The 24,323-nt window shown below is 57.2% G+C and overlaps 1 protein-coding gene across 1 annotated transcript; it reads right to left on the bottom strand.

The window, feature by feature from the left end:
- Positions 1–83: 83 nt before the first annotated feature.
- On the bottom strand, positions 84–23,956 carry TMEM120B (transmembrane protein 120B). The gene is made up of 12 exons (XM_081123500.1): positions 23,776–23,956; positions 15,994–16,112; positions 15,038–15,154; positions 14,549–14,608; positions 13,804–13,899; positions 10,906–10,995; positions 5,239–5,304; positions 4,657–4,718; positions 3,890–3,982; positions 2,864–2,928; positions 2,449–2,517; positions 84–1,980 (listed from the first exon to the last, which is right to left on the bottom strand). Exons 1-12 carry the CDS (start codon positions 23,842–23,844, stop codon positions 1,867–1,869), a joined length of 1,020 nt encoding a protein of 339 aa, XP_080979626.1. The 5' UTR covers positions 23,845–23,956; the 3' UTR covers positions 84–1,866.
- Positions 23,957–24,323: the final 367 nt, after the last annotated feature.

The raw sequence follows: 24,323 nt of genomic DNA, 5'->3' as shown, positions 1-24,323 counted from the left end.
AGAGGCCAGAGCCTCGTGGACAAGCGAGGGCCTAGGACAGAGGTCAGCAAACTGTGGCCTGCGAGCCAAATCTGGCTGCTGTGTGTTTTTGTAAATAAAGTTTTATTGGGACACAGCCATGCCCATTTATTTATGCGTGAGCTGCCCTTGCCCCACAACTGCAGGCTAAAGTAGTCGTGACAGGGACCATCTGGCCCTTTACAGAAAACAGGCCCGGAGAGGGAAGGAGTAACAGGAAGGAGTGCAGGGGTAACAGGGAGTGGTGGGGTCTGCAGCAGATTAGAAAGCAAGCACCACCTTAGGCGGCAGCGCAGCCCAGCTGAGTACCGCCCGGTGGGAATGTGGCCAGGTCTCTCCATTTTTCTAGGCAAAGTAGAGATCTGGGTTTTTTGTTTTTTTTTATGCAGAATCTTAAAGGAGTGGGGGTGGGGTGGATTTCATATTTTTAAAATGTAAGTAATTTTAAAAATTTTACCCTTTTGAGGGCCAGAGCGCGGCTGTGGACACCGGCTCTGAGCTCTGGCCGAAGAGGATTTGTAGGGGAGTCCTTAGGGGCAGCTGAGACCCAAGTGTGGGAGGAGGGGCAGAAAATTCAACAGAGCCTACTCGTGTCTTACATCCACCCCACAAATACAGATTCTAGCCTGAAGTGACCAGCAGCCCTGCCCCGGGCGGCCTCCTGAAAGTGAGGTTGCTCGGATGCCCCCCCACACACACTTTCTAGAACCTCTGAGGTTAAGGGAGGGAGGTGGAGGGTTGGGGGACCCCTGTGCTGGTAGAAGTCCCAGCCAGCAACTGAGGGTCTTCGTCTCGCTCCGAGTTCCCGCCGCAAGAATCCAGAAAGGTGGGCCGAGGGGTGAGGGCCAGGAAGCCCCCAAGAGCAGACCCCAACTTAGTGTCAAATACGGTCCTCAACCCGCCCAAATGATGCAGAGGTTGGTGCGCCCTCTGGTGGCGACTCTCAGAAAACCCTCCTGCCTCACGTCCAGTTGCTCCAGGGACCTAGAACCCCAGGCCTCGGGGAGGTGGGGCCGCTTTCCGCCGGCGGCCGGCAGCCAGGGGGCTCGGGAAGCACAAACAGCACAAGGCACAGACAGTGGTTCTCTGAGAACTTAAATACCCGCCCCACAGAGAAACGGAGGCCGGGAGGAGGTGGGAGCTTGCAGCAGAAGCGTGCGCCTGGGGACGGAGGCTCCACAGGACTCCCAGGGCCTGCCTTCCACCCCCACCTGGGACTCTAAGTCACAGGTCATACACCCAACCTAGGGAGGCATGTCCACACCCCACCCTGAGGCGTTCAAATGCCAGGAGTGGGGACAGAGGGGCTCCCTGAGGCTTAGCCTCCCCCCAGGAGGACTTGCCCAGTCTGGCCCAGAGCAGCGGGGGCGAGGGGGAGGCCCCCATATTAAATATGTCATAAATAGATAGGGAGGGTGAGGTGGCTAATACTGCGCAGATAGGCTGGGGTCACATTCCTCTTGTCCAGTTGGGGATGAAGGCCTTGACCCTGCTCCTGGTGCGGCCGCTGGCCCCTGAGGTCATTGTTGCCCCGTGGCCACTGGCACTGCCAAGGAGAAATCGGCAGCAAGGGTGCTGACTGAGGCCCCCCTACAGTCTCAAAGTCCAGGGGCCAGAGGGCCGGTGCCGGGGCTCACAGAGGCTGGAAGGCGCGGTCCCCGGGCTCACAGGGGCCAGAGGGCCGGTCCCAGGGCTCACAGAAGTTGGAGGGCGTGGTCCCAGGGCTCACAGAAGCTGGAGGGTGCAGTCCCCTGGCTCACAGGGGCCAGAGGGCCAGTCCCGGGGCTCACAGAAGCTGGAGGGCGCGGTCCCGGGGCTCACAGGGGCCGGAGGGCGCGGTCCCGGGGCTCACGACTGCTTCGCCTTGTTCCTGTTCTCCTGGAGCTTGGTGTGCACGACTTTCAGTGTGGTCAGGAAGTTGCCGAGGAAGAGCACCAGGAACGTGAGCCCCAGCACGAACACCTGGCCGGAAGGAGGAAAGGCCGGGCCAGCTCTGAGCTCCCCCTGCTGAAGTGCCACCCCACCCCCAGGCCTCAGAGCCCCTTTAGCACAAGCTCCCCACAAACCGCGGAGTTCTGCTGGTGAAAGGCAGAGATCTGGGCCAATGGGCTGAAGGACTTGAGTCCTCAGGGTCAGGCAGGGGCCAGGGGAGCTCCTGGGCCCCGGTGGCGTTCAATGGGGAGCCCTCCCTGAGGGGCTCCCAGGCCTCTTCAATTCCCTCCCACCGTCTCCCAGGCCCCAGCAGCAGAGATGACTGGGCCCCATGGGGGAGGGCTAAAGAAGGAATCTTTCCCGAGCCGGCCCAGCCTTCCCCAGGACCACCGCCGCACACGGCTACACACACACACACACGGCTACACACACACGGCTACACACACACACACACACACGGCTAGGCTACACACACACGGCTACACACACATACCATACCTGCCATTCTCTGCACTCCTCGTGGCTGGAGAGCTCAAACAGCGTGACCGCATTGTAGAGCTGCCAGAACTGCAGAGAGGGAGGGAGGCAGGCTCTGCTCAGCCCCCAGGTCCCCTGGGGACCACGTGGGAAAGCCCCAGGGGATGCACCAGGACCCCCAGCTTCTGGTAGCAACTGCCCTGAGACACTGAAAACCCCCTAAAGGCAACTGGGGCACCCTGAGACAGAGTAGCCCAAGTGCCAGTTCTAGCTCCTGCCTTTGGCACCCCTGGACCCGGGGGGGACTGTCATAGCCCTGGAACCCCATGAGGCCCAGCTCAGGGGTGGCTGGTGAATGGAAGACAGGCCTGCAGACCTTCTGTTCCTGGGGGTCAGCACAGAGTAGGGGATACCCACAAACGCCAAGGGTACTCACGTGGCCACAGAACAGGAAGGGCAGGAGGAAGGTGAGGCCCCGCCACATCCAGGACTGGAATCCTTCTGTGGAGAGGGGGACGGCTGTGTGAGGGGGGGACTCGGGCACCCCCACGGCCCTGCCATGTACCCACTGCTCAGCCATGCCAGGCACCCTGAGATTAGCTAGACGCACACACACACAAGGGGGGGCGGAGGGGAGACAGGCCTCAGCTCTTACGGGTGCGTGAGCGCTCGCTATGAAAACCACCCAGAGAATGGGCACACCTGTCGCCTGGCCCGACGGCCCTCAGCCTCACGTCACCGAGAACGAGTGGGCCTGACGACACCACGGAAGGCTGATGTGCTTTTAATAATTTAATTTGCATTCTATAGTGGACTTTTGATTGCACCATGGCAACAGAGTCTTGACAAAGCAGGGCCTGCTTTGCGGAGCAATTTGAGAGACATGACCATGTTAAAAGACAGCGTAGTTTCATTAAAAACAGTTTCCCCTGAGAGTTTAGATGAAAGGTCTCCAAGCTTTCCTGATTGGACACCCACCCCATCAGCTAAAGTTACACACACTCCCAATATATATACATGTATATGTTTATATATATTTATGTGTAGACGTATTACACATAATTTATATAGGGTGTCCCCCCCAAATGTATACACACACTTTGAATAATTAATTATGAAGTCAGTGTTTCCTAAAATACATTTCATTTTCAAAACTGAGTTATCAGCTGTTACAGTGTGCATACATTTTGGGGTACACCCGGTATTATAAATCACAGACAGAAAAACAGACATTTAAAAAGAAATAGAGAAGCCAGCTGGTCTCCCATGTAGCTTCGGAAACGGAATCCACGATGAATTATGAGAAGCAGCTCGGGTAGAGGCCGGCAGCCCGGCTCGGTGTGTGGCAGGCCTTGTTACGTCCTGACTGGCCCGTGCTCCCACTCGGGGGAGTCAGGGGCGAGGTCTGGGGGAGCAGGCAGGGGCGGGTACTTGCCCCTCCACCCCCAGGCCGGCTACTCACCCACGGTGAGGTCCAAATGATTCCTCTCCCCCAGAGCCCGCAGCCGGTAGAGGCAGCCCCTCTGGTAATAATACTGCAGGAACTGGACACAGCCTGCAGGGGGAGGGGGCACAGCGCCCCGGGACTGTGGGACACCTGCACCGCAAAGGGGCGCGTCTCCGCCGCCCAGAGGGTAAAACCCTCTCCCACCCCCAGCACACACACCCACCTCTCTAGACTAGAAACTCCTAGAGCTTTCCTAGGCACGCAGTAGGCACGCAAAAGATGCCCACACGGCAAGACAGTTCCATACAATGGGATATTTGTGCTGACGTGGAAAAATGCCCACGGTAATTGTTAAAAGGAAAAAGCACACCCAGGTTATACGCAAAGCCATGCGTACAGAGGGATCCCGTGTCCGTGGACCGTGTACAACGCAGCGTATATGTATATACGTGTTTGTAAATAAAAGTGTTCGAGAGGACACAGACCTATTACCAGCGGTCACCCCTCAGGGCGGGACTGTAAGGTCCGGTTCTGGTCCAGGGAAGGAAAAGGCAGCGATGGGGGCTCCGGGGGTGGGGGTGGGGGCTGAGGGGTAGGATGGAGTTGATCTGGGGGGCAGGTAGCTCTTTTCTTGATTTCTGGACCCTCCCCTGCCCCAGACTGGCCAGGGACCTCCCCCAGGCCCCTCTCCCTTCCAGGAAAGACACCCCTCACAGGGAAGGAGGGGGGCCCTCCACAGGGAACCGTGGCCCCTCCCCTGAATGTAGGTGAGAGATACTCACTCTGAAAAATGGAAAACGCTAAAAATTGACTGCGAAACTTCTGATAAATCAGCCCGTTAGGCCTGCGGAGAAGTGGGGGAGAGAGGTGAGGGGTGCTGGGATATCAGGCATCCATCCCGCCCATCCTGTTCCGACTGAGAGGGACAGAAAGGTTTTACAGTGAAACCCAAGTCCCCAAGGTCCACCCTTCTTGACCACCCGTGTCCGTGGGGCTAGACCCAGTCCACTCCATCTCTGCTTTCAGTCTGTTCTAGGGACAGGGGAGCCCGTGTAGTTTTGGAGCCGAAGTTCCCACGGGTTCCCCCTCCCTCTGGGCCAGACTCCTCGGTGCCACAGCCCTGTCCCTGGGCTGTTCTGTCCAGCCTTGCTCCCGGTCACCTTCACCCGGGGCCAGCAGGCGGATGGTACATTCCCAGGAAAACTCCCCAGGGCTCGGTTGTAAGCTGGTCACACTCTCCTTGGCCCCATCGGCCCAGGCCAGAGGGCCTTGGAAAGCCACATGCCCCGTCACCCACCACCAGTCCCTGTGCACGGCCGCCTGGGGACGGGGGGAGGGGCTGGGCCGGGGCGGGAGGCACTCACCAGGTCAGCATCACCCCGGACAGGAACGTGGACACGTAGTGGTGAGACACCCACCAGCCTTTAATTCTCGGAGGGAACAAGAGAAGGGGAAGCTCAGGCGGGGAGAGAAGCCCAGGCACCTCCTGGCTCCCCAGCCTGTGCGTGCCGGGGGCTTTGCCTTCCTCCCTGCCCTACAGAGACGCCCGACCGCACGTACACCGCTCACCGGTCAGCCACGGGGCCCTCAGAAGCACACGGGCCTCTGGTGGCTCCCAGCTCCCCCGAGATCACAGCCCCACCTCCCTGTCCTCTCCTCCTAGAACCACAGCTACCGCAGGACCCGCTATGGGCTCGACTGCGTGTCCCCAAAACTCTTAGGTTGAAGCCCTAGCGCTGGATCTGACGGTATTTGGACATGGGGCCTCTAAGCAGGTCACCAAGGCTAAATGAGGTCGTAAGGATGGGCCCCGATCCAACAGGACTGGTGTCCTAATACGAAGAGCAGACATGCAAGGACTGTACGTGTGCAGAGAGAAAAGGCGCCTGAGGACACAGGGGCCGGGCCGTCTGCAAGCCAAGGAGAGGCCTGGGGAGAAACCAGCCCTGCTGGTCCCTTGGTCTTGGACGTGCAGCCTCCAGAATCCTGAGAAAATACATTTCTGTTGTTTAAGCCGCCCCGGCTGCGTTTCCTCGCGGGAGCCCGAGCTGACAGGCAGGGCCTTGAACCTGCTGTCCTCTCTGCTCCCAGACCGAGGCCGGCCGGCCTCCTCCCAGACCTTCCCCGGCCGGCCTCCTCCCAGACCTTCCCCGGCCGGCCGGCCTCCTCCCAGACCTTCCCCGGCCGGCCTCCTCCCAGACCTTCCCCGGCCGGCCGGCCTCCTCCCAGACCTTCCCCGGCCGGCCTCCTCCCAGACCTTCCCCGGCCGGCCGGCCTCCTCCCAGACCTCCCCCGGCCGGCCTCCTCCCAGACCTCCCCCCGCCGGCCTCCCCCCAGACCTCCCCCGGCCGGCCGAGCTGAGCCAGCCAGACAGCCCGCTCCGGGTCCCAGTATCTCGTTCCATCTTCACGGTGCTCACTGCTGTCTGAAGTTATTCGTTATTTTTTCTCTCACTTTGTTTTCTGAACCCCTGCCCCACTCGGACCCCAACTCCAGAAGCGCGGGGTCTTGTCTGTCTGGTTCCCGCTGTCCCTGCCCAGAGCAGGTGCTCAGCGAGTGTGTCGAATAAACACAGAACACGCATGTTCACTTCCACGGAGCCGCGGCCGCCTACAGCACCCCGGACGGAAGCGGGGACATGGCAGAGGGCACGCGGCGTCCCGCCCCACCCCGCACGCGGCTGCCCCCTGGGAGCCCCGCGCCCTGGCGAATCTGCTCACCCAGCCCAGGAGCTGCGGGGCCCCTGCTGCCAGAACCCCGCGTTCCCCCAGCTCAGGGCTCTCGCTCCACGGCAGGGGAGGGGTCCTGGCTGTCACTCCCCCCTCCGAGTCCGGGCAGCCTGTGAGGAACGCTGGGCCTGAACCCCTTTGCCCCTCAAAGTCCCTGAGTCTGTCTCAGGCCTTTGCTGGCCTTCCCCTGCCACCGGAGTTCATGGGACGAGATAAGACGTCCGTTCATTTCTCGGCTCCGTCCCTCCCTCTTCCGTGTCCCTGCCTTGCCTGTCGGAGTCTACGGGGCCCCTGGCACTAATTTGCTGATAGAAAAAAGGCAGTTGGCCCCATCCTCAGGCTTTTAGCTTGAAGAGCACCCAAGGAGCCTCCCTGGAACCTTCCCAGTCCTCTGCCAAGCCCCACACAGGTCCTGGGGCCCTGGCAAGCCCCGTGCTCCTTTGTCCCACTCCCTGCAGCTCTCCCCTGGGAGCGGCCGAGTCAGACACAGGCTCCGGGCAGCAAGCCTGGGGAGCAGCAGCCTCTCATTTCACGGCCTGCGGTGCCCAGGGCCCAGCGACGACAGCTGCCGCTCAGCGGCCCTGGGAGAGGCTAGGAGTCGCTTCTTGCCCGGCCCCATCGCCCACCTGCACACCCCAGGGATCTGGGCAAGGTCTGGGGCACGTGTGTGTGTTTATATAACGCTTTCATTGTGGTATAATTCAGACACCACACGATGCACCCATTTAAAATACAGATTCGCGGGGTTGTATTGGTGCCACAGTCACCACTATCAGTTTTAGGACAAAGAAACCTGCACCCAGCAGCAGTCACTCCCCGGGTCTGTTTTGGACAGAAACGAAGCTTGCAGGGCTGGGGGGCTTTTTCATGAGCAGATGGCAGATGCCCCAGGAAGGGTGGTGCCCCTGCCAGAACGTAGGGGCAGCGAGCCCTGGCATATGCGGATTGTGCCCAGGAAGACCGTGGCCCTCCCTACAGGGCACCTTGGCCGCGTCTGCACGTGTGCACAGGATACGGCTTCTACGCGGAGCATCGCTCCCTCGCCGGCCACCACGACGCCTTAAAGGCTCGTCAGAGCCCGGTGCCCACGGGCCAGGAAAAAGAATACGATGCCTGGTCCACTATTTGTTCTGGCCCAGAACTAACTGGAGGAGACAGGTGCTGTTTGGCCTGTCTGTCCGTCACCCCCACCCTGGTTCCAGGCCTCAGCTTTTCTTTCGGGGAACCAGCTCACCCCCACACCTGGTCTGGATGGCTTGGGGTGCAGCTGAGTAATACATATAACAGGGCACTTCACCCAGAGCCAGCTAATCGGCTCAGGGATGAGCGTGTGACCCAGGCACAACCAATCACACAGACGTCTCAAAATCACAGCGAGATTTGGGAGCCGAGGAGACTGAGGAAACCCCGGGCTCGCTGATCCAGGGGGACGCCCACCCGCGCCGCTGGGAGTCCGAGCAGGCGCCAACTGAATAAGGGGGTGGGGGTGGGGGCTGTTAACGCTGAGCCCTTTTTATCTCCTCGAACGATTTATATAGTCCCGTAAATCCTCTTCATATTTACTCCTACCGGGGGTGGTTTTCCATCATTTGCAAAATTTGCGGGGAAGCTGACTTGCTTATTGCACAAACTGAGCTAATGAGCTACTTCAAACATGGGAGGCGTCAGGCACAGAGCAAGGGTGGCTCCATCCATCCCAGCACGGGGGAGCCCCCCTACGCCCCACCTCTCTAGGCCTGCTCCCCTGGCCACACCCCGGATTCAGGTCTCAAGAGCGATGTCGAACAGGATGAAAGAGGCTCAGTCAGACCAAAACCGGGCACCAGGCCTCCAGGAAGCCCACATGGCTCAGCGCCACCTGTCAGGACACCGGTGTGGCCCCAAGGACCCTGCCGCATTGCAGAGCTGGGGTTGAATTCATTTCTACAGAGGCCATGGGGCATTTACTGGGTAGTAATGCTGAGCTCCCGAGCTGGCCCCGGGACGCGTCAGAGATGAGAGAGGTCGTGTTCATCCCTCCCCCCTCCTCTCTTAGCTACCCGTTTCTTCGCTGTTCCCTGGTAGGGGCCCAGTGTGCGGGGACAGAGTGCACCACACACAAAGCTCTGCATTACAAGCTCAGAGACAGCACTTCCCGTTGTCCCGTCAGAGCGCAAACTGGAAAAGCCCAGGAATAGGCCCCAGCTAACACGTTTGGCAAATAAGGCTTGGCTTTGGAGCCTCACTTTCTCCCTTTGCCCCCCCCACTTTCCCAGTGTGCCCCACACCTGCAGGGACCTCCACTCAGTCCTGCTCCCTTCTCTCTAGTAACTCCCATCCACAGCTTGTCACACTAGAAAAAGAGCTGACAAGAGTAACTCTTACTAAAGGGTTAGTGACTACTAGAGACACAGTGTGCCCCAAACACGCTTAGTACGAGTCACTGCCAGGTGGGTGAGACAGACAGCAGGTCCACACTACAGGGAGACAATTAGTAACCAAAAGCCAAACGCCCCGGCCCATTTCCCCACTAAATGCTCCCCTGGCTCCCCTCCAACCACACCCCAGAGCGGAGAGGTGCTATTCACCAAAATTAAGGCAAACTACGAATGTGATATATTGGGTAAGATTTTCTGCTTCAGTGTTTCCCAAAGCATGGGGCGCGTATCAATGAGTTTTCGAGGACACTCGCGTGGAACACTCGATGACACCGAATTATCTCTTCTGTTCTCCTGATTCAGTCCAGGAGAGGGTCCCGGGTAGATGCTAGAACGCCTTTAACGCGTCCCGGGATCCGTTCGTCTCCCTTTCTACACGCGAACACGCACGTAGGAGACCGCAGGCCTCGGGCCCAGGGCCTTCAATAGATTAGACAACGACAACAAAGTGATCTTTTCATACTACTTCCTCCTTCCTGCAAGTGATGCCGCTTTTCCATGTAAAGTGGTGAAATAAAGTTTCCTTTTAAAATAAATATTTAAGTAAGGGGGGGGGGGGAAAGAATACGGCTGATTTAAATGATGCCCTGGCTAGTGTGGCTCAGTCGGTTAGGCGGCGTCCAGGGCACCTAGAGGTCCCCAGTTCGAGTCCCAGTCAGGGCACATCAACCCCCAGTAGGGGGCGAGCGGGAGTCAGCCCGTCGATGTTTTACTCTCACATCGATGTTTCTCTCGCTCTCCCTTTCCCTTCCACTCTCTCTAAAGATCCATTTTTTAAAAAATTAAAAAATAATAGTAATAAAAAGCGGGGGAAATGACCATCCAGGCGATACAAGGACGCGGCGAAAATGGCGTGGCTGGGACAGGAATGAGCGCAGTCTGAGAAACACTGATCTTTTCTAAAAGGCTACGTGCTACGGGGCTGCGTACCTGAGGACGGCCGTCCCCCTGGTCCGTACCTCTTGGCTCTACCTTCGGGGTAACGCCCGGCAGAGCAGGGCTCTGCCCTAAGGGACCACTGGGCAGAAAAGTGAGACGGCGGCAAATTATTTCGGGGAGTTGGGAGACGCCCTCAATTCAATACATGCTCCTGGTTGTTCCTGATTAGCCCCCAGGCGAGAGGAAGGGGGGAGGGCTTGGGAAGTTGTAACTTCTTGTTTTAGGAAAGGACAGGAACAATGGTGCAGAGGGGCTCCGGTGGCCACCCCAAAAAGGAATCAGAACTATGGGAAATGGGTCCTGCAGGGCAAGCCATGGATCTCAACTGAGTCCGGAGACTCATCTCCCTGTGGGGGACCAGCACTCAGAGCCCGAGCGTCCTCGCAGTGACCGTACCCCAGTTTCCCCTGGGGAACCAGCCCCTCCCCGACACGCAGCTCCTAGGCTCCCAAGGACAGCCGCGGGCCAGGGGAAGGGGGCTCACGCCCGGACAATCACAGCGGCGCAGTCTCTGGCTACAGCGACTGGCTCCGAGATGGGCGGGATCCAGCGAACACCAGTGGGACCCAGGGAGGCTCCTGCAGGAGAGGAATGTGCCCTGTTTTGCCGGGAACGCTAGAAGTAAAGACCTGAGCTCGGAGCTGCCGGATGCCCCTACGTGGAACCTGAGAACAGACAGCACGGTGGACGGCAGAGGCGAGAGGGGGAGAAACCGCGTCCTGACGGCGGTGTCTGAGCACCTGGATGAAACCTGACCTGACGTCAACCCCAAAGGACCCGTTTCTCGACATGAGGAAATAAATTTCCTGCTGTGTTGAGCCCGTGTGAGTTAGGGTTTCTTGTGAACAAGAGACGGACTACCCCAAGGAGGAAGGGAATGCAGGCTGAGGGTGACAGCCCTCCCCTGGCTCCCCTACACCCCCCGCCAAGCCGGGCCCCCAATTACCTGGATCCATTGCTGATGAGAATACTCTCCCGGATCGTCAGGGTGCAGTAATACCACACCAGCAGGAAGTTAAAGACTTCGTCTGTGACCCTGGCGTGGAGAAACAGCCCCCGGAGGGGAGCAGGCGTGAGGACCAGGGACGGCGGTCCCGGCCCCAGGGCGACGGAACAGCGAACCAGGCCGAGGGCTGCCCACAACGGGTGCCTGCGGACCCCTCCTGGGCCCGGGGAGGCAGAGGGGGCCTGGCCCTCAGGCGTCTTCCCTCCCCCTTGAGTGCTCATTGCCCTCCTTGCCTTTCTGCCCGAATCCTATCCGCCCACAAGGCGCTCGCTGAGGTTTCCCTCCTTCCCTGGCCACCTAGCCCTCAACAGCCCGTCTCCCTTCCAGATTCCTCCCGTCCGACGTGCCGCTTCTGGTGGGACGGCGACAGGAGGGCTTTCATCAGGAAACCTTAATAGGCTATTTTACACCACCCGCAGTGACACGATGCGAACTCCCTCTGTCCCCTTAAACCAGCTGGAAACCTTGTTGCACGAACAAAACCAACTCCCATGGCCTGAGCTGTGGGTAAGAGGAACGTAAGAGCTCCCTGCCTCCTGTGCAGGGGCCGCAGGCCCGAGCAGGCCTCGGAGGCGGACAGAGCGGCGAGCAGGCCTCGGAGGCGGACAGAGCCGCGGCTGGAGCGGGCTGTGCCCCGGTGGGGGGGGCCGGGGGGCCGAAGGGTCTGCGTTTCCTGTAGCTGCTGTAGCCACGGGGCACACACTTTGCGGCCTGAAGCAACACACGTTCCCTCCCTTAAAGCTCTGGAGGTCAGAGTCGGAAACGGGCCACGTGTTCCTTCCGGGGGCTCGAGGACAGAATCCGTTTCACTGCCTCTTCCAGCTCCTAGAGGTGGCCCCGCACAGGTCCGGCCTCTGCTTCTGCCTCACATCTCCTACTGCGACTCTGACCCTCCCTCATATAAGGCCCCTGTGATGACACGGGGCCCACCAGTTCATCCAGGATCATCTCTCCGTCTCGGGGTCTTTTTTTTCCCCTTTAACCTCACTGGAGGATATGCTTTTACTGATGTTAGAGAGATAGAGGAAGGGGGAGAGAGAGAGAGGAAAACATCGATGTGAAAGAGAAACACCGATCCGACCGGGGATTAAACCCGCAACCCAGGCATGTGCCTGCAGAGGGAGCAAGGTCCTGCCGGCACCTCGATCTCAGACTTCTGGCCTCCAGACCGCGAGGAAACCTGTTTCTGCTGTTTTAAGGCCCCCAGCTCCTGGCGCTTTGTTACACGACGCCCCTTGGAAATGAAGACAGAACCGGGTGGGGAGCAGTGGGAACATCCAGGCCCTGGACACCACACCACAGGTCTGCCTCTGAGGGCCCGAGGCCCAGCTCAGGAACCTGGTTGCCCACTGAGAACTCTCACCCCTTCCAGAGGGGTGTGCGAGCTGGCATTACTAATGGGTGCGGCCTTTGCCCTCCAGGGAAGCGGGCCAGGCCCGAGGCAGAAGGCAGGCACGGGCCCAGGGCCTAAAAGAGCCTTTGTTTGGACGTTCGAGTGGCCAGACCAGCAAGTGGACTCCCAGCCAAGTGCCTGCTAGGAAATAAACCCCTAACGCGTGGGCCAAGTGCCCGAGCTGTGCTCGACCGCCTCCCCTGGGGCAGGAAACCCAGGGCCACAAGGAGAAGCGAAACCCCCGGGGCAGCGTGGCTCCAGCCCCTGGCCTCGTCCTACTCGGACAGCAACGGCGATGCTCTCAGTGCACCCACGGGCGCCACGCGCTGGGCAGAGCCCTCCACGGACAGTGTTCACACGCTGAATCGTCACAGGAATCCTGTGAGGTGGGCACTGGTGTTACCCTCATTGTATCGACGGGGTTCCAGAGGGAACCTGCCCACGGTAACAGCCAGTTAGTCTCAAAGCCGGGAGCAAACCTGGGCCACCTGTCACCCATCTCTCTCTCCTCCTCTGTCTCTTTGTCTTTCTGTTCCCTTCCTTCCTCCCTCCTTCTTTCTTTTTGTACTTGACGTATAAAATTCACATACCATAAAATTCACCCTTTTAAGGTATTCATTTGGTGGGATTTTTTTGTATATTCACAAAGCTGTGCACCCCTCACTACGACCTAATCCAGAACATTCTCATCGCTCCAAAAGAAACCCCGCACCCATTAGCAGTCACTCCCCGTTCCACCCTCCCCTCAGCCCCGGGCAACCACTAATCTATTTTCAGTCTCTGTGGAGCTTCCTGTTCTCAACGTCCCACAGAAATGGAATCCTACGATACGTGACCTGTGGTGACCGGCTTCTTTCACGTAACATACAGGGTGGGGCAAAAGGAGGTTTACAGGTAGGTGTTCGTACGGAAAATAATAAATCATACAAAGAAACGGCTTCACGTACCCACGACTGTAAACCTACTTTTGCCTCACCCTGTAACGTTTTCGAGATTCACCTGCACCGTAGCCTGGCTTAGGACGCCGTTTCTTTTTCATGACCAAGTAATATTCCACTGTACAAATATACCAAACGGGGCTCTTTCTTTACCACGTTCTAAGGCATCTCCGGCAGCCCTTTGGTAGGTATTAGCTGGATGGATGGGTGGATGGATGGATGGATGGATGGGTGGATGGATGATGGATGGATGGATGGATGATGGATGGATGGATGGATGGGTGGATGGGTGGATGGATGATGGATGGATGGATGGATGGATGGATGGATGGATGGATGATGGATGGATGGATGGAGGACAGGATGCTACTTCTTATAAGAAATGGCCCTTCGCTATCTACACACATCTCGTCACACCAAACACTGCGGATGCAGGAGGGACCCCGGATCCCTCTCCCAGGGCCCCCTCGCCCCCAGCATGCCCCACACCCCGCCAGGCTGCGTTACCTGTAGTGAAGGACAAACTGACAGGCCACGGCACCCAGGAGCAAGATGATGGTCAGGTAGAGCTTGAACTTCTCATATTCGTCCTTGTAGGCGAATCTATGACAACAGACATGCCCAGGAAAGGTCACGTGACTATCACTGCATCTGCAGTAATATAACTATGTCCCATCGGGGGCGGGACCGTTGGCCCATCAGGGCCTTGACTTACATCCTGTAAGGACCTTCTGATCCCACTAAAAGGGGAGACCTGACCTTGAAGGAGTGGTGACCATCAATTAGGGAACAAGGGCCGAAAGCTTCCCACGTCCCTGGACTCCCTCTTTAGGGCTCCGGGAGTGCTGGGGACAGGCAGGGAGCAGAGACGGTCCCCTCCCCAAACCAGCTACTGCCATGGAAACGCCAGGGCTCCATTTCTCTAGAAACTGATCGCTTTTGGGTGGACACGACTGTCGGCTTTCCAGGAGAAAAGCGTATGGCGAGGCGTGGAACGGAGCAGAGCCGTTTCTCACGGGAAACCGGCAGTCCTGTCCTCAGCTGATGGACTGCATGAAGGAAGAGAGGAATCCTTTCTCTCTCGGGGGTTAGCCCGCCGAGGAGGAGCGCGCCAGAGAGGCCAAGAGCCGGAGCGCTGACTGTTCGCGGTTTTCCGTTTATGCAAAAATTCTAGTTGGGTCCCAACTCTCCTGAGTTGAAAGAGCAAAACGCCTGGATTCCATAAAGCCGGGCGGGGGTCTGGGACACTTACTTGGCCTGGTTGCTGAGAAGGGTCACACTCACGTTGCCGAGGACCAGGTTCAAGTACAGCCTGGAAGGAAAGACCTGTGAGGCCGCCACATCCCTAACAGCCCCGGGAGTGGCCCCAACCAAAAATATTCAGACGTGATAGGCACCGCTGGGCAGCCCCAACGGGAAGGTGGGAGGTATGCAGACCACGTGTCCTAGGCCTGGGCGTCTGTCCGCAGCAGGGGGCGGGGTGTGTGTGTGTGAGAGTGTGTGTGTCTATGTGTGTGTGTGTCTGTGTGTGTGTGTCTGTGTGTGTCTGTGTGTGTGTGTCTGTGTGTGTGTCTGTGTGTCTGTGTCTGTGTGTGTCTGTGTGTCTGTGTCTGTGTGTGTCTGTGTGTCTATGTGTGTCTGTCTGTGTCTGTGTGTGTCTGTGTGTCTGTGTGTGTGTGTCTGTGTGTGTCTCTGTGTGTGTGTGTGTGTGTGTGTGTGTGTGTGTGTTCCCAGCTCCTACCCATTCTTCTTGGGCAGATAGGCCTCCATGTCGAAGAAGATGTTCTGTCGCTCCTTGATGCTGACATCGATCTGCTGAACCAGCTCCGCCTCCTCCCGACTGGCCTGGCGCTTGTACCTGGGGTCAGAGGTGAGGGCGGAGGAGCTGCAGGGGCCATTACTCGGGCTGGAGGAAGAGCCCGGAGGCTCCGGCCACTGCCCTCCCTTTCTTCCGTCCCAGTGCTTCTGGCAGTCTCAGTCCTCCGCCTGAACTCTCGGGGTCTGATGCGGGCTCCCTGCTAGCGAGCCTCGTGACCTCGGGGATGCCCTTCAACCTCTCTGCCTTACTCTCCGTGTCTAAAAAACAGGCATCGCATCAAACATCAGGCCCACCTCCTGGACAACACCGCTGTGGCGAGTGAGTGAGTAAATGAGATGTAAGGTATTTAGAATGATACTGGACACACAGTATGAGCTCAGTGGAAATCTACTGGCAATATTCTTCCCACTATTCCTTCTCCCCGCCCCCAAATAACTTTGATTTAATCATGGGAAGGAAACTAAATGGAAAGCTTACAACAGAGCAGAATTACATGTCAGTGTCTTTTGCAAACTAAGCTAGGACACGAAGGACGAAGGGTCTGGGGCTGTGCTCGCTACTGTTAAAGGAATAACTTGCCCTGGCCGGTCAGGCTCAGTGGTTAGAGCGCCCCCTGCAGACTGGAGGGTCCTGGGTTGGATTCCAGCCAAGGGCATGTACCTGGGTTGCAGGCTCCATCCCCTTTGGCTGAAAGGGTGCCTTGGGCTGGGGTGGCCGAGCCAGAAGGGAGAAAGGCTGGAGGGCGTAAGCCTGGCCCTGGATCCAGTGATGCCTGAAGCCGCTCCTGGTTGGTTTTTTCCCCATTACAATTTCCATTCTGTGCTCAAGCCAGTTCTGAGCTGGGTTTCTGAGCCTGAGAACCAGGGGAGCCCACCTACCTCTGGAGCGCGCGCTTCAGGTCCCTCAGGCGCGTCTTATGCTTGCGGATGGAGCTGCTGCAGGACGTCTGCAGCGCCGTCACCTCCTCCAGCTTCTGCCTGTAGATCCTGTGCGTTTCCTGAGGGATGGAGCAGCCGGGGCAGGGTGTATGAGTGAACACGAACAGGTCATTTTGGGTAGTTTGCTTGTGTCAGGGGGCATGGCTACCGTTTCCTCTCCTACCCGGGCTCCATTCTTCCTGAGGGTAACAGCAACCAAATATGACTTTGAGGGGCCACCTCTCAAATATGACTTTGAGGGGCCACCTCTCAGTCCAGGTGGTCTATGAGTAGAGCTGACAGTCCCCACGCCAAGAGTGGTCCTGTCACCCAGGCCTGGCCAATCGGTACCTTCCAATCCCCTGGCAACTGTTTGGTTCAGACACGGACGTATGGCTTAAATGGGCCAAGGAGGCTCAGCCCCGGGACCCTGCTGGGAACACTGGCTCTTTCTCCCGGGTTTGCTAACCTGGCAGCGGGCACACGTGGGGCTGCTGAGTGGGGAGAGCCTGCCTAAGAATGAAGCCAAAGAGGAAAACAGAGCTGAGACATGGTAAGAGGCAGAGTTCTCAGCTCATCTCAGCGCCTGGCCCTAACCGCGACCGAGTGTGATGCCATCCAATACTCCCGGTTATGTGAATTCATAAGCTCCTCCCCACTGAGGCCAGTGGGAGCTGGGTTCCTGATCCTGGCAACCAAGAGAGTTCTTACTGTGTCGACTGCGGGAAGGGCCTACCTCTTCCCTGGCAGCCAACCCGCCCTACCCCGGGCAGGTCACTCCAATGAACTCCATACCTCATTCCTGGAAATAACCATTCAGGGCCATGAGGCCGCGGGAGATACAAGAGACTTTGCCCCAAAGCTGGGAGAATGGGACACAGTTGCTTCTCGATATCGCACACCACCCCCAAATGACGCCGTAGGTCGGGAAACAAGCCCTTCCCTCTAAATTTGGTCATCTGAGACAAATACCGACAATCTGGAGAAACCAGCGCGAGGGATGAGAAGCGTGAGGTGAAATACAACGATCCAATGAACACATTTAAAGCGGTTGTCTTCCTGGCTGGTGGAGACACGTATACTCAGCGGAGGGAGAGAAATGGGAGATGGTCCGACAGGGAGGCCGGAGCCTAAATTCTCGTGCCTGCCAAGCCAGGTCCCCAAACATGCAGGGTAAGCCAGAAGGTACCGGAGGAGGAGAGAAACGGCGTGAGCAGGAACAAGCCGGGGCAGCACTGAGGCCCCGGACAGCGGGTCTCCCTCGGCTCCCGGGCGGGAGGGCTCCGTCCCGCGAGTTCAAACAGTGTCACCGGTCGCTCCCTCCCGGGCCCCCAGGGAGGAAAATTCTGTCTCTATTTTATTTAACTTTTTATAATTTTTAAATAATTTCAAACTTGCAGAAGAATTGTAAGAAGAGGACAAAGAACTCCCCTCCTCCCCCCAGATTCACCAGCGGTTGGCATTACGCCTCCCCCCACCCCAGTCCCCATGCGTGTTCTTTTTCTATATCAGGCGTCAGGAATTTATAGCCCACGGGCCAAATCCAGCCACATGATTTTGTATGGGCAGTAAGCTCGAAATGGTTTTTCCTTGGTTGGGAAAAAAACAAAAAAACGAAGGGATATTTCGTGACAAGTGAAAGTCTATGAAGTTGAAATTTCAGTATCCGTAAGGCCCACTCATTTACATGTTCTCTGTGGCCTCCCTGGGACGACAGCCGCAGAGCGAGAGGTTGTGACAGGGACCATATGGCCCGCAAGGCCTAGAATCCTCGCTACTTGGCTTCTGCGCCAAAAAAAGTTTGCCGCCTCCTTTCCTGAACCACTTGGGAGTCAGCTGTGGAGGGCACGCTTCCTTACGCCTTAGTGCTTCATTGTATTTCCTAAGAACAAGGACCTTCTCTCATATCCACAGTGCAACCATCAAATACGGACAATGTATCCTTGGTACCGTGCAATGCCGTGACCTCCAATACCACCCAGATTCAAATTCTGCTCACTGTCCATTGAGGGCAATTTCCCCCCAGATCCTGGACCCAATTCGGTCTCCTGCCTTGTATTCCTGTCTGTATCTCTCTTTAAAAAAAAAAAAAGATTTTTTTTTAATTGATTTTAGAGAGAGGAAGAGAGAGGGAGAGATAGAAACATCGATGACAGAGAAACATCACTTTGATCGGCTGCCTCCTGCACGCCCCCTACTGGCGATCGAGCCCGTAACCCAGATATATGCCCTGACCAGGAATCGAACTGGTGACCTCTTTGGGGTTGGGTGCCACCAAGGGGAGGTAAGACCAAGACTGCAACATCAGCAGCCAGATGCTTACCAGGCCCTCTTCAGTTTGAATTAATATTTAATTTCAGCCCGGCCGGCATAGCTCAGCGGTTGAGCATCGACCTAGGATCCAGGAGATCGCGGTTCGATTCCTGGTCAGGGCACAGGCCCGGCTTGTGGGCTCCATCCCCAGTCAGGGGCCTGCAGGAGGCAGCCGATCAATGACTCTCTCATCATTGATGTTTCTATCTCTCTCTCCCTCTCCCGTCCTCTCTCTAAAATCAATAAAGACATATTTAAAAATATATATATAATTTCAAAGTAAAATATGAAGACATTATCCTTATTAAAAAGTAAAACATTACAGCTACAGCTGGAGACAGCTTTGAACACACCTCTGTCCTTCCTTCCCACCCCCAGAAGTAATCACTGTTACCAGTTTCTTCTAGACCTTTTCCTACGGAGTCTTCCAGACTGTATTCTATGTATCTCTGTATTTCTACATTTTATATAGACCTGTATCTATATATACACAGAAATACATAGACATATATATATGAAAAGTACACTGTTGCAAAAACTAATCGTCCCTAATATGTATTCTCCTTTGCTTCCTTTTAGCAACAGGACCCCAAAGAGCTGTAGCTGGGCCTACGGCCTACAGACTACATTTCCCAGCCTCCCCTGCAGCCAGAGGTAGTGGCACCACTAAGAGTTAGCCGATGGGATACAAGCAGAAGTGATGCCTATAAGTTCTGAGCCACATTTTTTATGAGGATCTGCTTGGCCTCCACTCTCCCTTTCCCTGGCTGGCATATGGCAACAAAGGGTCCAGTTACACTGAAACCAGAGACAAAAGCTACATGATATAAATGGCAAAGCCCACTGTCCTCTCCCCGGCCAAACCAACCAGCATCCCAGGTAACCTCGTACGACAGAGCTTCCAACCTGTGGTGGTTTAAAAACATGACTTGTCCATCCTTTAGCACTCCTCACATAGAGAGGTGGGGGTCTGTTCCTTCCCCTTAAATATAGGTAAGCTCGGGGCTGGTTGGACCAAAAAATATATATACGCATAAACATGGCAAAAGTGACACTCTATATTTTCTGAGAACAAGTTGTGGAAGGACATCTGGCTTCCACCTTATTTGCCGAAACACTCACTCTTGGAGCAAAAAATTCAACTACCCTGAGGCCACCATGCTGTACAGAAGAAGTCGCAAGTAGACACTCTGATAAACAGTCCCCGCTGGAATGACAAACCTTCTTGTCATTCCAGCTCAGGCACCGCAGGGATAAAGACATCTCCAGATGACTCCAGCCCCAGCATGTGAGCTACGGCCAGCCACTCGAGCCTTCCCCGCTAAGGCCCCTGGTATCACAGAGCACAGTCAAGCCGTCTGGACTGTGCCCCGTCTAAATTCCTGACTCACAGGATCCGTGAGCAAAATGCAATGATTGCTGTTTTACGCAGCCACGGATAACTGGAATCCCACTCACCCTGGAGAAAGAAAGCCTCTTTGGGGACTCTCTCTGTTATAACAGCATAGCTTATGCTTTAAAGCACATACTTTGGATTTTTTTTTTCCCCCTCACCGGAGGATATTCTTTCCATTGCTTTTCAGAGAGCGTGAAAGGGAGAGAGAGAGGAAGAGAAACATCGATGTGAGAGAGACACATCAGTGTGTTACCTCCCGCACAAGCCCCAAACGGGGCTGGGGATCAAACCTGCAACCGAGGTACAGGCCCTTGGCCGGAATCGAACCCGAGACCCTTCAGTTGACGGGCTGACGCTCTACCCACGGAGGGAAACTGGCCAGGGCTAGGGCCGTACTTTCGATTTTTAAAAAAATATATTAACAGTATCAGAATACGCATATGATTCCACAACTTTCTTTTCTTACTCAGCAAATCCGCGTTCAAAATCTACCCATGTCAGAATGCATTTAGCTCGCTCCTTTTAGCGCTGTGCAGCATGTCCTGCTGTGGAGTCGCGACAGTCTATTTAAGCCATTCCCCCACTGCTGGGCGTTTAGGTTGTTTCCAGTCTCCTGACTACCACCCACGATGCACCACGGGTTAATATCATTGCACGGCCTGCCTCCCCGGGAACACACGCTAGGATCTCTCTGGGGAAGAGTCTCTCTGGGAAAAAGAAATGGAATTGCTGGGTCAGAGGGTGTAGGCTTGTTTTTAGTTTTAACAGATCTTGGCAAACTGCCCACAGAGTGGCTGTACCAATTTACGGTCTCACCCACGGCATATGACAGTTGTCCACATCTCACCAACTCTCAATGCTATCAACACTTTTAAAAATATATATATATATATTTTAAATATATATATATGTTTTTATTATTATATATGTTATATATATGTTATTATATGTTATCATATATGTTTTATTATTATGTATGATATATATTATATATGTTATATATGTGTTATTATTATATATTAACATATATATGTTAATGCTATCAACACTTTTTAAAATATATATATATATTTATATGTTTTTATTGATTTTAGAGAGAGAGGAAGGGGGAGAGAGAGAGAGAAACATTGATGAGAGGGAGACACATCCAGGGCACAGCAGCTGCCTCTTGACCACTGTCCATGGGTGGTTCTGGGAGGTGAGGGAGCTACAATTCCTGCCTCCCTTGGAGTCCCCAGCTACCCTCCTGCATGGGGGTATCTCCAGCAGACCCTTGGTGGGACCTGTGCTTTGAGATGCTTTTTGCAGGGGCAGGATGAACCACCCAATCCTGCCTTTCATCCAATCAACCCGGGCCTGTGGTCTCAAATGGAACCGGTCACCAGATGGAGGCCTTCTGTTGTTTCTGCCAACTAGACAGCTAAGTCCCCTTCTGGTTAATGTCCCCAAATTAAATACATGCTCCTGGTTGTTACTTACTAGCCCCCGTGTCTGTTAAGTGACGTCCTGTGGTCACGCCACCGGCCACGGGGCCACGCTCAATTCACGCAAGGCTGAAACCCCAGCCAGCCCAAAACCAAAGTAACTATAGCGACCTGACCTTGTCCGGGAGTCCGGCGAGGCCCTGGCTGATGTGAATCACAATAAAAAGAAATCAGATCCTTTCCTCTGGAAACTCCCAGAGATTATGACTTTTGGGGGGAGGGAGGAATTCTACAGACCTTTCAAACGCTCCAGGGCCCGAGGGTTAGGTTTCCCTTTTCCTCCCTTCATTTGTAAAAGGGAAGGAGAGGAAAAACCCAGAGACGTTCTACGTCGCCCCAAGAAAGGTGAAATCGGAGAGATACAGGCATGGAACCCATGAAGCCCAGATGCTGAGGTAGATGTAGGAAAATTAAGATAGACCGAGGTTTTCTGGTGGAGGAAAAAAAAAAACCACGAAAACCCTTCCTATTGCTACCCTTTCTGGCTCCCTTCTGCCCACCTGCCTGCCTGTTGTAACCCCCTTGTTCCCCAACAATCGACTCACATCTGAAGGTCTGTCCAATACATACCCAGTGACACCCTGTTTATCATATACACATTTCCAGAGACTTTCATCTGAGGCGTTCAGAGCTCTCACATTTAATATGACAGGGAGGGGCCTCCCCATACAAGGACAGACAGATGTGGGAAGTGAACGTTTCGAGAACTAAGTTCTAGCGCCCGACTTTATCACTAAATAGCTGTGTGACCCCCCAGTTATAAATTAGCGTGCCCCAGCTTCAGTTTCCTCACCTATGAGTTGAAGACAGGGTGTTCTGTATGGGTTTTTTTTTTTTTATCTTAACCCCCAGGGGACTCTGTGGCTTTCCATCCGTCACCGGCCTCTGACCCAGCAGCTGCCACCGAAGCCTGAGGCCGGGGGGTCCCTCTTCCCCAAGCTGCCCTGTTGCTGAAGCACTAAGCAGGCGACATCACCGCCTCCACCGGCTCAGCCCTTCTGCAGCCCTCCCTCTGCGCCAGGGGATGAAATCCGGAGCCAGCACCGATTCCGCCGGGTCCCTCGCACACGGGAGCCCCGGAGACGCCGCGCAGAAGCAGGACAGCAAATCAGACCGTGGCCTCTGCGGCCTCTGCCTGCCAGGACTTGCTGATGGCTGTTAATTGCATTAATTGCGTAGCTCTGAAGTGTGAAGACGACGCCTCCTCCCTGTCTAAGGCAGGGCAAGGGGAAGGAATGGTGAACAGAAGCTCCACACAGCAAACCTCTCCTCCCACTCCAGACCCTAGCGCCCCCCCCCCCCCCCCCCCCCCCCCCCCCCGGGGGGACACGATGTGAGAGCTCAGCAGGACCAAGCACCAAGAAGTGGCCGAGTTTTCCCAACGACAAGGGTCCCCGGGACCCAAGCCCTAGACCTGAGGGAGAGGGCACCAACCCACACATGCTGGGCAGGCCCACGAAGGGAGAGCCTCTGGCGCTGGGCGCCTTCCCCTCTGCTCGCGCCCAAAACTGTCCCTTCTCTCCAGCACCCGCTCTACTCACCTTGACCTGCAGCCTCACGTCTAGAAAGGCCCATTACAGACACCCTGGGCGTCACCTCTCCCCTCCTCCGGCCACCGTCAGAGGCCAGCCAAGTGTGGACAGAAGTTACAGGCTCGGGGGACATGTCAGCGCTCAGCGAGGGCAGGGAGGAGCGGGGCGGAGGTGTGGGAAGCGGAGCCCAGCTCTGAGAAAACACACACAGTCCCGCAGCTGCGCCGCACCGGCCCCGTCTCCAGAAACGGTCCAGGAGTCCCCTTGGCCAACCCCAGGCTTCCTGAGGCCTCTGAGAACCCCCGTCGGGGACAAGCCTCCCTGCCCCGGACCCCACAGCAGCAAAGCCATTCCCTCGAGAGGCCTCTCTTGCCCCCACCCCACCCCCTGCCAGGCCCTGGGCCAGAAGGGCGAGGGCAGGAGAGCAGCCCTCACCCCGCTGGGGGGGCAGCCCAGCTGTCAGCGCCGACAGATGCCATCCACCAAGCCAGGGCCCCGAAGGCGGACAAGGGGGGTCCCCGTCCCTAAGCAAAGCCGACGGGTTCCAGGCGAACGTCTCCCCGGCGCCTCTTGCAAACAGAGCCGCAGCTGAGCCGCCCCAGCCGACGGGCCGGGCCCGGTGGGGTTAGGGGACACCCCTGCGGAGGTGGGGGGCTGGGCTGCGCTCCCGGAGCCCCAGCACCTACCTGTCCCCTCAGGCCTCCCCCCGCGTGGACACGCCTGGAACTGCCCCTCGGAGGCCACAGACCAACTTTCTGCAGCGAAGGAGGTGCGCGGGGCCAGGAGCCGGTGCGACGGCCGGGAAATGGGGGCTTCGACCGGGCGCCCCAAGTGGATGAAGCGCCCAAGTGCTGGGCGATGGGAAGGGGCTGGCCCTCGCCGACCACCCGCCTCCAGGGCCTGGCCCGGGGCACCCCCGGGGCCCTGCGGGTGCCCGCCGCCCGGGCTGGGGGAGCGGGGCGCGGAGGGCGCCGCACCTGGGCTGGCAGAGCCGAGGGGCCGGGCGGCGCGGCCTCACCTGCAGGTCCTGGAAGTCTCCCTCCAGCTCGTGCCACTCGCGCTCGCAGCGCTCCAGCGGGCCGGCCATGGCGCGGCGGGGCGGGGCGGGGCGGCGGGCCACAGCACCCCACTGCCGGCCGCGCGCCCGCCGTCCTCGGGCCGCCAGCTGTCCCTGCGCAGCCGGAGCCACGCGCGCACCTGACGTCACGGCCCCGCCCGGCGCCCGCCCCCCGCCGGGAGGCCGCCCCGCGCGTGCGCACGCGCTCCCCCGGCGCCGCCTCCGTGCGCCGCGCGCGGGCCCGGGGCCGTCGGCGGCGCTGCGGGGCGGCGGGTCTGCGCCTCGCGAGCGTCCCTCGCGGCCGGGCCCGCACCTGCTCGCGGCCGCACCTGCGGAGCTGCTGTACCTTAGGTCGCGGATACGTTGTGTTTGTTGGCAGCGTCCGCGGTCGAGCGGGAGACGGGCGATTTGGGGGGACGGGAAAGCGCAGCGTCCCTGGGCTTTCCCTGCCTGCGCCGGAGCCGGCAGCCCCCGCGGGGACCGACGCGGGCTCTCCATCGGGCCGCCGA

This window comes from Miniopterus schreibersii, assembly GCF_964146895.1.
Source record: "Miniopterus schreibersii genome assembly, chromosome: 20".
Lineage (NCBI taxonomy): Eukaryota > Metazoa > Chordata > Mammalia > Chiroptera > Miniopteridae > Miniopterus > Miniopterus schreibersii.
This window is presented reverse-complemented; position numbering and strand designations above follow the sequence as displayed.